Here is a 12577-nt window from a genome sequence, read left to right as displayed (position 1 = left end):
GAACAAAGGTAGAAGATGTGTTGAGTTGTTGGGCTCAAGAAGAGGAATGTGATAACAAATTAGGTTCTTCCTTTTTTTTTCCTCATTTTTTTCATCTCTCTTTTTTTCTTTTTTTTTCTAAAATTAAAGTTTGAAAATCTTTGAAGAAAATTTTCTTTCACATTTTTTTTATTTTTCATTCACTAAAAAACTTTATTTTATATATTGTTTTATTTTTTAAAAAAAAATAAATTTATTCATCCGGACGAAATTGGGTGTTGAAAGTTAGTGATATGGAACATCTATTTTGTAACCCAATGATGTACTATTGATTTGATAAATTATGAAAATTATGTATTTTTTTTAATGTTATTATATAGGTTGTCATGGTTAACATATAATACAATTTATCAATGACAGTCTTTATCTACATTTACAAACTTCTTGTAGATATTATATAAGTTATAACAATTAATATAATATATAAAAATTGAATTAGCTCAGATATAAATTTGAACGTGTAATACATTGTTTGATAAAATATTTTAACATTGTCCTTTTCTTTAGTATTTATAGAAAATTACGTATATGATATGCCCAATATAACAATGAAGTTGCTTTAAAATATATGTATTACATCTTAAAATAGCATAATTACAGAGCTAGTATTTGTTAATTAATAAAAATTATGAGGATTATTTGAATCATTTTCTATAATTTATGGTAGTTATTTTTAATTTTTAATGATGTAACAATAATAATTATTTTTCATTAACATTTACAAAAAAAATGTTTTATTGAATTTAGGTAAATTGTGAAAGTAGTGCTCGTTATATATTTGTCAGTTTTATTAAGTTAATAATTGTCAGTAAAATAATATTTTAAAGAAATAAATTCAAATAATGAAAATATTGAAAGAATTTAGAAAGTCAAAATTCCAAAAACAGAGCTCGACAATACAAAACATGCAAGTGATACATTTAAGGAATGACAACTAACTTTCTGTCTTCATTGTCAAACATAATCTAAGAAGAAGTCTCTTGATATTCTGATATCCTCTCGCAACCATGGTGTCCAGCAATCTTCATTACTTCAAGGACCACTACAAAAAAATTAATATTTAGTGGAAGTTTTTTGTTCGATCTGTGGAGGTTTTCACCCTCCACAAATTAATTTGCGGAAGTTTTTTAGACCTCTACAATTAGAGTCCCCACAAGTTATTTGCAGAGGTTTTGAACAACCCCTGATATCCAAATTATATTATGGAGGTTGTTTTATGGAGGGTTTTAACCTCTTCTATTGCTAACAAAATCATAATCTTGTTACATTGTTAATTTTCCAGGCACATTCCAGCCCCTAGGCCAACTTCAATTACTTAGAATCATTTGGCCACACATCACGCAATTTATATATTAAATAGTATGTTATCTGTTTACACCAAATTTGCCAGGAAATAACTATATTTAATCATGGGTTAGAGAGTTGAAAATAGAAAGACTTTTTTATACTGAAATTCACATTGAAAACTAAAATACAAAATCATTAATAACAGTTTTAATAGAAACTTCGATCATAGTTTCTGAAATATATAAAATCCATTCAAGGGAACTTTTAGTACAGAAATTATGTAAACATGATGAATGAGCAGGGACCAGACCATCCTGTACACAATGTATTTGAGATGTAAACCCAAGATGTCGAATTATTCTAAGTCGTTCATGTCTGAGTCTGACCAACAAATAATGCAACAGAAGAGAAGAGAAGAGAAGAAACATGCAGCGAATCCATAATGGACTATACAGATGGAACATGAGTGGATGAAGTATGAGCTATACTCTGCAGAGTGAGATACTGTAAATGGAGTGAAAATGTAGAACTCCAGCACTGAACGATGACACTGCATCTTCAGCCACTAACTTGTGCTGCAAGATAAAAAAAAAGGGGCAAAAAAACATATAATATGCTCTTATAAATAGGAAAAACAGACTGACATAAGCAGTTTCATGCAAGTGTGCTAGCTTACCTGCCACAGATCCCTCACAGAAACATGAATGCCAGATTCAAGCCCAAGTGCTTCCCATGAAGCTGTTATCGTGGCAACTTTTGAGCACCGATTCCAGAGAGCAACAACCAATTGATTTCCGATAAAGGACCTGCCCAAACCTGTAAAGATTGAAAAGTAAAGTCTAAATTTAGCACATAGTAGCATGTATGCGACTTTAAACTTCGTCTTAGTGACATACTTTGTCACATGAAGACCTAAAGAGGAACATTTGCTGACAAAGTATACGAGATTTGGCTCTTGAATGATGTTGATTTCCATTCAGAAAGTATACGAGATTCAGTAGAAGGAATAGTTCAAAATATATTACCTGTCTGCAACCATCTACACTAGAAGCTTGAACTTTCCTTCCCTGGACTCCAAGTGAGTCTGCAAAGATACAAAATAAATAATCAGTATCCTTACTTACCATAGTCATTGAGATAGATGAAAAATGTGCTCCTTCCGATCTTTTACATAAGAAACAACTAATAAATTTCATCAAATCCACTAAAAATAGTTAAGTTAGTTAATTCTAATTAATAATGTCCTAATTATACTATTATTCCAGAAATATCCTTTGAAGTAATTGGTTTAAGTAGGAGTTACATTAAATCAAGCTATAAGCCTATACCTAATTCAAGAAACAATGTTTCCATCAGTAAGTGAAACTTGTATTGATAATAGACCATTTAAATACATAAAGAATGCGTATCTGTCTCACAGATTCACAATAAATCAAGGGTACAAAACAAATTACTGATTAATACATCTCAAATTTATCCATTTTATGTAACAAAATAAACACCATTGGCACCACATACAGAGAGTTATGCATTAACTTGGTAACAATAATAGAAAGCAACTCCAACATAAGACTTTGAAACCTGAAAAGAGAAGTGTTGGTTCAATCACAAAAAATAGGGAACAAAAAAGTGAAAATATAGGCTGTTGAAGTACCACCAGGTAGATTTCAGACCACAATATACAACATTTTGCTAGTTCAATCACGAAAATATACAACATTTTGACCAACATAGAATTCAGACCAGAATAGTACTCACTTGAATCATTCCAGGACTGATCTTGATTGAACTAATTGGCAACTTCCTCCACAATGGCTGTCTTTCTTCCAACTTTCTGAGACATTAACAAGGATGATGGCATAAATTAAGTTTTCTTAGTGGCTAAAGCATAGATCAAAGTTTAGAGGCAAGCGTCACATAGATGTTCCACCAACTATAAGAAGCATTTGCTAATCAAAACTATGCATGCTTCAGTTAAAAGAAGAAATATCATCATACAATGAAAGAAGTTGATGCCAATGATGAGCATTCAAATATAGGAAGTAACTAAAAGTAATCAACCTAACCTGAAAGATCAACTCCTTTCTCGGTACAATTGACATTTCAAGAACTTTGTTCCTCGAGTACCATAGGCAGCTCCAACTTTTCACTACCCTTTGAACCATCAACACCACTTTATCTCCTACATTATACTCATTTAATGCTTTCAACAACTCTACTTTGTTCTTCACCTGCCAAGGGTGCACCAAACTTATTATCAAATAAATTAACACAAGTTTATTATATATGCATTGCTGAAGTCAAAGTATAACTCAGATTGGAGAGAATACCACAAATACTTAAGGAAAGTTAACAAAAAAAATATTATTCAGAAATGGACTCTGCATTATTGGTGTTATAAGAAATTTATGATAGATAATTAATAGTTAACCTTGTAAATTTCATAAGAAAAAACCTTAACAACAATATAAATGTCTTAGAATAACAATTTTGGCCTGGATTCAGATTCAAAGAAATGAGGTTGATAAAGGAAAATTATATGGTAAAGATCTAAATGCAATTAAAAATAAAAATAAGGTTAACAATGAATGACACGTTCCAATTGGTCTTTTTCATATATGACTTTAATTAATAGCAGGTCAATTAAAACACTTTAATGTCATGACTTTCGGATGAACCATTCTTAGCTTGTAGCAATGATGTTTTACTCCGATTGAACAAATCTTAAGTTCATTTTCTTTGTAATGGCTAACATGCACTTAAAACATGTTCATAATCAGACTACATATTAATATTTTCATTTTTAAAACAGAATTAATAAAAGTGCAATATTAATATTTTCATTTTTAAATAAAAAATAATATATCAGACTACATTTTATAAATTTAAAAATGCGAAAGTACAAAATGTTTTATTACTCAATTATTTGATCAAAATCGGTTAATAGCACTAGTTCGTATATAATTAGACAAAGAAATTTGCTCAAAATGTTTACAACCTAAAACTAACACAAGGTGCAAAACAAGCTATCAGACAAAGATTAGTGGCACCGATGGTAAAAATTCAGGCATTTAACTACAACAAATGAAGGTCCTTCCGCAGAAAGATTAATACAGTCCTTATTCTCAACTGTACTCCCAAAACATTTAAAACAATAAAAAAGGACAACCAAGTCAAGGGGTCATTCACATAAAAAAATTATCATCTTTACCCAAACAATTTACTTAACAAGTCCAAGTTAATCAATATTCATGATTGTGAAAATCGTGGTTTACCTCATAAGATAACAAGTTTACTGATCTCTATATTTTAGAGAATCAAATAAAAATAAGAGGGATAAAAAATTCAATTAATAAAAAAAGGTAAAGATAATTATATAAAAGTTTGATCACAGCAAAGATACAGGATACTGTTAAAATGTACTTACTAAATCCTTGACAACAATTCAGCAGTTTTCTTAATTTCATTTTCTGGAGTCTCAGAAAATAGAGTAGCCCATAAGGCAAGAATATCAAAAACATCCTCTTCAAGCTCCTGCATGCAACCAAAAAGTCCATGGCATCAGAATTTAGTTTAAATCAATTATGAAGCTTATCCTAGGTACATAATTTTCAGATTTCATATTAAAAGAGTCTTTTGAAAACATGTAGAATTTCGTGTTATAAATTTTCACAACGTCAGAAAGCTAAGGAAAATCACATGAACTTCATATTACTAATTATTCTGAAGGAAGTAACTAAGACAAGCTCCCTGGAAGTCCTGATTATTTAGACAAATGAATTTCATACATCTACCTTACTTTTATTTACAAAGCATTACAAATGGTTCTAGATACAAAGCATGGGAGATTAGTGTAATTTTCTATCAGGAACCCATAACTGAAATTTATGCTACTACCAGCTAACAAAAAAGATTACCACCAACCAGCTAGTAAAACATCAAATGTCCAAACTTTTCATCTAACCAAACCAATCCAAACCAACATAACTTTCCCAGGAATTAGCAATATTTGAAACTATTTACAGAAGTAACTGAAAGGCCAATGCCCAATGCATAATGACAAAGAACTGAATACAGATTACAGAATATGCTCTAAAGGGAAATTTAGGATGTTAGTTGAGATAGAGAATAAAACAGGATGTTAGTTGAGATTAGGTGATGAGTCAATTCACAGTCTGCGGAGTCTGCAGAGTCCACCACCAATACAGAAACTATGTTAGGCAACCTATTTAAGAAGCAATTTTAATTTGCTCCAAAAGGTTTCCACCATCATTAGTATAAAATTCAGCTTTATATAGTACAACCTATGATCAGAAAAAAATAATCATACTAACAAATATCACCACCAGTTAACAATAATTAACTAAAGCTAGTGTGGCATCTTAATTATGAAATCCCTCTCTTTTCACTATATTTCAGCAGAGCCCCATTTTGGTGTAGTTTGCTTCCATCATTATTTTAATGTTAGTTCCACCAAACATGTTTTGGATCATTCACTCTTTCCCTTGTGTTTCTCTCTAGTACTTACCAATAACAAATCACCTCTAAAAACAAGGCCACAAGTGTCCTGTTACAACTAATCTAATTTTTACATCACACTTTTGAATCTTTTCCTTCGCCAATTCTTTCTCCTTTCCAACTTTTCTCAACATCATAAAATACAATTTTCAGTGCTTTAAAACATCCACAAGCTCAAACATCTAAATTATTAATTTCAAGTTTATTATAAGGTATAGAAAATTGACCTTAGGAATGTCTAATTTATAAAACTAGTTAGTCTTACGTGTTCTTAGTTATATATATATATATATATATATATATATATATATATATATATATATATAATAGTTTATATTGATAATCAAATTTAATAAAAGACCAAAGGTATGTGCAGGTGGCATCCATGTCTGTTGTATTCCATCATCACACTCACAATAAGTTAGGGTCTTATTACCTTTGGGGACAAGAGTTGATCAAAAATTGTAATTCAGACAGTTATCTACTCTTTCCTAACCTAAAAATGAGAAGAGAAAGTCATATTAATATGTGGTTGAATATAACTTTAAGAAATCAAACATGAGTCAAGATTGAAAATAAGTTTGAATAATAAAAAATCATTACCTTTCCTAAACAAATATCATTTAGTTGGTAGCTTTTGGGTTCACCTGACAAACAAAATATAATATATGCAATTGATGTTAAGTAAGAAAAATCTAGTGTCATTCTCTTCACGGTGGTGCCTATACACACACAAATATCAACGACATCCCAAAAAATAAATAAGGACATTCATAAACACTCTCTTCTACACCCTAATCCCTCTACCACTTGGAATTTTTTGACAACCAGAGGCTCAAGAAGACTCAATAATTTGAGACAGAGGAACCCAATCTTAGACATTGCACAACATTATAAAGTGATGAGCACAACCTAAAAGAACACGGACATTGAAGAACGATGAGTACTGGGAATCAATAGATGGCAATCCAACTCAGAGTTTGTACCATTGAAGGTCGACGATGACGAGCACAGGCCGACAACAAACAAGCCACGACAGAGACGATTTCACTGAATGTCGCCGTTGACGACGAGCACTGATTGACGACGACGACTGCTGACGAGCGACGACTGCCAACGAGCGACGACGGAGACCAATTTCCTGAACTGAACCCTAATCCAAAGCAAAAATAAAGGCTGAGTGTAACCAAACGTGGTGGAGGGAAAAGCTGAAAAAAGATAAAAGGGAAATGAAAAGTATAAAATGATTTGCGGAGGTTATAGACCTCTTCCAAAAATTAAAAAATCCCACTAATTTTAGCATTTAAACAATTTAAGAAAACCATCTTAAATAATATTAATTTGTGGAGGGCTTTTATAACCTCCACAAATAAACCTCCACTAAATAACTTTTTTTTTGTAGTGGACTAGTTCCAGACATCTATTAGAGTTCTTTGTCCTGATGAAGTAAGTTTCTATTTGTTGTTGAAAATGCGTTTTGTCCCCCATCATCTTTCATCATCTACTATGAATGTTTGAGTCAGTTGTCTAGGGTTATTTGTGTTTATGTGGTCCTCCACACGTCTTTTTATACTTTGTACTGGTATATATGTTAATCTTTTTAGAGTTTGTTTGGAAATAGAAAAACTTTTATATTGTCGTTTTAGTTTTTTATTTTTAAATAGTGTTGTATATTGATAGGTTAGGGTTTTATACATTTTTATTTGTTATTTAATTGGATATTTGATGTTCTTTGACGTATGCTATTTTTGGAATAAATACATTGGGTGTACCTCTGTTGATGTCAATGGTCTTGTCTTTATGATACATCATTTTTTAATGGAAAATGTAACTGTAAATATGTGTTGTACCAGGATGATGTCATTTTTGAAGATAACTGTGTTCTGTATTGGGATAAAGATCTTAAAATGGGATGCTATAAATTAATGGATAGAAATGGAAACATTGTTTCTATCAGAGTGCATGACGATAATGTGGATGGTAAGTCATTTGCTAGTGGTAAAAAAATAGTTAAAATGTATAATCTAGAAGTGATCATTTCCTAGTTACTCGATACGTTTTGAGTTTCAAATTTTTAATATGATTTGGGAATAGATACAATATTGTGCCGGAAAGGGGAGTAATTATGGAGTGACAACTGTTTTTTCCAAAAACTTCTTCAACTGTTTTGGAAGTGCCCTCAAACTAAAGAAGGTAAAAATTCATGGAATATGTTGTATTCTTTTTTCACTGTTATATAGATGACTTGATTAACATTGATGTCTTGTTTACATGATTTCATTATTCTGAATGATATGTTTCTTCATTTTTGGAAAGATGAAATGGTTGTAGGAGAAGGAAGAATGATAGATCCATCCGGTAGACAATACATTATGATGGTAGAAGAAAATGAATGTGGATCCTTACAAACTAGTAGAGGTGTTTTGCAAATGGTTGGTTATTATAAGTTTAAGAGTCCTCATACTATTCATTTCAAATATATAGGAGATAATAGTTTTCAGTTTAGAATATATTCTGATGTATACAAAGATATTTTTTACTGCTCCAATCCACCAAAAGTTCAACGACGTTATTTCCATGAGGAGTACGATCCTGCGAATTTCTTCTATTGAATAGATAAAACTCTGTCTGGCAATGATGCCAAGTCATGATCATTGGTAAATAATTTTGCGATATCACATATGTATAGTTTATAGTTTTGCAGGAGTACATGTAATGTCTAACTTTTTTTTTCATGTCAATATTTGGAAGCAGACTTTGCAAGGCAAGCCCCGAAGAAGAATAGGATTAGATATATTTTATACAATGACAAAGGAGAGGTTTGGTTTTGCAATATAAGGTGGGTTGGTCCATCCAAAACAGTGTTACTTAGGTTCTGGATGGAAACTATTCGGCATCTGTAATGGTTTTTAAGAAAGAGATACCATCAAGATTAGAGTTTCATCCAAGAAGGGCGATTTCATGACAATAATCTAAGTAGACTAATGGAGATTTAGTAACAAATTTGTTTTGTAAAAATTAATTTAAAAACATAGGATGTATGTGTACATTTCACTTTATAGACATATTTGATGTTAGTTAATTCTTTATATTATTCCATTGTTGACTTTTAGTAAAATAGTAAAGTGCTTTTGTATCATAATTGGTCACATGCTACTATTATATTGTTTGGTTTTTTATGTGTACTTATATGTGTGTGTTGTGTGTGTATTCAACAAAACAAAAAGTATTTAGATATTAGTGTCATATCTTGACATGGACAGCAAAGTCAAATGGTTTTCATCTTCTATTTCATGTTCTTCCTCTTCATTGTCTGGTGTAAAATGTTGTACATCATTTGTAGTAAATATATGCATGTATATAGTGTACCGTAATACCGAGTAAACATAACTTATCCAACATTGACTATCTTTATTCATCCATTTAATAAATATATGCATGTATATAGTGTACCGTAATAATAAGTATTATTTTTAATCTACCTTTGCCTTCTGTCGATGTTGTTTGATTAAAAAAATCATTGACGGAGTCAGTATTTGGTTGTGCTTTTCGTCTTCCATATTAGAAAACTTTCAAAGTTTGTAGCTGAAATCGTAAAATTAAAAATATTGTTATACATTTCTTACAGAATAAGTAAGTTCTGTAAAAACAATATAACTTGTTAATATTTATAAACAACAACAAATTAGTAAAAAAAACATAAATGAATCTTTACAAATTTCTTAAATAGGGACACTTTGACAGATATAATAAAGGGAAAATTACAAAATCATCATCTAATTTGGACAATATAACAGTTTATTCTTTAATCCTTAAAAAAGAAAACAAAAGTAAATTATATAGTAAAACTTGAATCTGAAATGTTTGTAAAAATAGAAACTTGTGCCACTTAACATCCTGGTTTTTTTGGTGTGAACATACTTTGTTTGATAAAAATTGGTTTTGCTTGTGTGTTGTAGGCCATTATTGCTTGAAGCCAAAATATATTATTGTGTGGTTTGATATATGTAGACACCTAAAAAGGCGCTAATCTAAAAAGTTGTTGTACGATGATAAAAAGATTTTAATTACTTAACTTTTTCGATCAATTCAAATTTAATTAATTACGATGACGATAAAATACAAATAGAATGCAAAGTAAATGTAATCTTAATTAAAAGTTATATTTATATTTTAATACTCCATTCAACATTAAATTATTGGTGGACCAGATTACTAATTAATATATATATATATATATATATATATATATATATATATATATATATATATATATATATATATATATATATATATATCACGAACATAACTTTAATTATGGTTGTATCTATAATTTATAAATGTAATTAAATAATATTGTCCTCTCATAGATGTTTAGATAACTTTTGAATATAAAAATAACACAACTATAATTTTGTTTATTACACACACATTGTTTATAACAACAATAATTTGTTTGGAAATAGTTTTAACTGAATAATAATATTCAAACAGAGACTTAGGCTGAGCATTTTCGTTTAGGCGAGATTGTCTCTCGCTCAAGCGAAACTCGTTAGTCTAGGCAACAATTTGAACAGGAAACCGAGATGAGTTTTTAGTATTTTCATTCAGGCGAGAGCTACTCGCCTAGATGAAAACATCAGATTCTCAATCTGATTCTCGCATGTAAAAATCGAGGAATTCAAACAAAACCTCAATTCAGTGTAAACAAGTGATTCAAGTATCAGTCCAGCACCAGTTTAGGCAACCCAATTCGTTAAAAGATTATTTCTAAGTGAATTTAGAAAAAACAGATAACTTCTCTTACCTTCTCTTACCTTTAGACAACCACTGGCTCGTAGAGAAGAAAACTCCTAACAAAAGGACACCACAACCCTACAAAACCTAAGGAAATGGAATGCAGACCCACAAAGAAGAATGAGACCTGAATTTCAACTCAGGCAAGGGTGAGATTACAGAAATTGAGAACTAAAATTTAACTTACGCGAGGAGAGGAATGCTCAGTTGGAAGGGAGGGTTCTACACTGACTCCAAGCTTACCTGTTGCAACAAGAAAAAAGGAAAAGACTTCAGAGGGAGGACAAGAGCTCAAGCTTTCTCTGAGGAAAATAAGGAAGCAGAGAGAAGGATTGCAGAAGAAGGAGTGGTGTGGAGGCAGATTATTGTTAGTGTTTTCAGAAAAGGAAAAAGAGAGGGTCTCACAGTTTCACTAATATCAGCAAATTTAAAAAATGTATCGTTTCTTATAACATTTTATTTGATACTCTAATTTTAAATTATTAAATTTTATTTTTTTTCTAAATATTTGATATTAAAAAAATTAATATTAAAAAAACATTTTTTTATTTTTTTGATATTAAATATTTGATAATAATATATTTTTATAATTTTATAAAATATAATTAATTGATAATAAAATCATCATAAATAAGTAGGATTACAGTCACGATGGATATATTGAAATAAAAATTTAATAACCGTTAAATTTGGATATCGAAATGATGATGTAATAAAATCCATTCCCGTGTAATCATCTTGCTGATCTGGAGTCATTATGAAATCAAAGCATTGTAATGATTATAGTTTAGAATTAAAGAATTTAAATATACTATTGATCTTATTTATAAAAATACGAATTATTGAACAAATTTGAAAACCAGATAACACAACACTTTTTAGCATATCGAAAGGAGAATAATTATTGTCTTTTTAAGGCACTATACTAATGCAATGCTTATATCGATTACCTCAAGTTCTCTATGTCATTTTCTCTCGAAACAGATATGGGATAAGAAAGTTGTGCTGGTCCACACAACAAGCGTAGGTAATGTTTGAGATTCCTATGTAATTTTTCTTTTGTTCACTACTACGGGTAAAGTGGTTTAAATTGATCCTAAACTATCATTTTAAAATTGTGTGCTTCTTGTTAGAGTAGTTAGGGGTAACCGTGTGTGGTTACCCTATGTTAGTTTTACATAAACCTATGTAATAGGGTTCCCTCTTTCCCCTTTTATGTATAATGACAATTTAAGGAAATTAAATTATATGGATATTTATTTTTTTTTATATAATTTAATTTTTTTAATGAAACACGTCATTCAATGTTAATAACAAGTAAAACATAAAATTAAATATAATAAAAAACTAATTAATATATATTTTTTCTCTCCTTTTTCTTCTTGATTTATTTATGTTTCTATTCATCTTCCATTCTTTTACATTTTTTGTTTGTTTTTGAAAATAACAATAGGGAAGTTAAATAGAGAGTCATTACTTCTGCTCACATGTTTTGCATTATGAAAAAAAAAATTCTCTCTTGTTTGATACTAAAATATAAGTTTCATATTTTTTTTATTTCATGAGTATTTTGTATAATAATTTTTCACATGAACATAAAAGAAAAAAAGTTAATTATTATTTCTTTTTTATAATTATTTTTAAGTATGACTTGATTATCATAAAATTTTTTTAGTAATTACATCTCTCAATATTTAATTAAATTTTAATAGTTTATTTTTTATTTTTTAACTTTTTTTAAATAGTTATACTTTAAATAGAATAAAAGAATAGATTATTTTTTAAAAGTAATACATGTGAAGATGAAAACACAAAAATTTCAATTTCTTCACCTATTATAAAGCATGATGTCAATGATCCTTTTTTTTTTCATTTATAACAATGATTAAATATATAAATTTTTAACATATTACTTAAACTCTCAAAAATTGTCTAT

General features: G+C 29.5%; 1 protein-coding gene across 4 annotated transcripts; it reads right to left on the bottom strand.

Moving 5' to 3' along the window:
- Positions 1-1654: 1654 nt before the first annotated feature.
- On the bottom strand, positions 1655-11037 carry LOC114172256 (uncharacterized). 4 transcript variants are annotated; one of them, XM_085666174.1, is made up of 10 exons: positions 10829-11037; positions 10662-10728; positions 9327-9429; positions 6831-6997; positions 4754-4860; positions 3393-3557; positions 3085-3160; positions 2352-2410; positions 2003-2142; positions 1655-1901 (listed from the first exon to the last, which is right to left on the bottom strand). In XM_085666174.1, exons 3-6 carry the CDS (start codon positions 9402-9404, stop codon positions 3520-3522), a joined length of 390 nt encoding a protein of 129 aa, XP_085522300.1. In that variant the 5' UTR covers positions 9405-9429; positions 10662-10728; positions 10829-11037; the 3' UTR covers positions 1655-1901; positions 2003-2142; positions 2352-2410; positions 3085-3160; positions 3393-3519. The 4 variants fall into 4 exon arrangements, 1 of the variants encoding a protein (XP_085522300.1); XR_014984386.1 differs by lacking the exons at positions 9327-9429; positions 10662-10728; positions 10829-11037 and adding exons at positions 6281-6340; positions 6448-6491 and having other exon boundaries at positions 6831-7075; XR_014984387.1 differs by lacking the exons at positions 9327-9429; positions 10662-10728; positions 10829-11037 and adding an exon at positions 6448-6491 and having other exon boundaries at positions 6831-7074.
- Positions 11038-12577: the final 1540 nt, after the last annotated feature.

The sequence above is a fragment of the Vigna unguiculata genome, chromosome 9 (assembly GCF_037176805.1).
Source record: "Vigna unguiculata cultivar grain cowpea cultivar isolate G323 ecotype 2 chromosome 9, ASM3717680v1, whole genome shotgun sequence".
NCBI lineage: Eukaryota > Viridiplantae > Streptophyta > Magnoliopsida > Fabales > Fabaceae > Vigna > Vigna unguiculata.
This window is presented reverse-complemented; position numbering and strand designations above follow the sequence as displayed.

What these genes read in the sequence shown, in the direction of transcription:
- LOC114172256 (XM_085666174.1), bottom strand. Translation starts at nt 9,404, where the DNA reads ATGGAAGACGAAAAGCACAACCAAATACTGACTCCGTCAATGATTTTT. An exon ending in GTCATCGTCGACCTTCAATG is followed by an intron (nt 4,861 to 6,830) that starts GTACAAACTCTG and finishes GGTTGCATGCAG; the next exon opens with GAGCTTGAAGAGGATGTTTT. An exon ending in GAATTGTTGTCAAGGATTTA is followed by an intron (nt 3,558 to 4,753) that starts GTAAGTACATTT and finishes CACCCTTGGCAG; the next exon opens with GTGAAGAACAAAGTAGAGTT.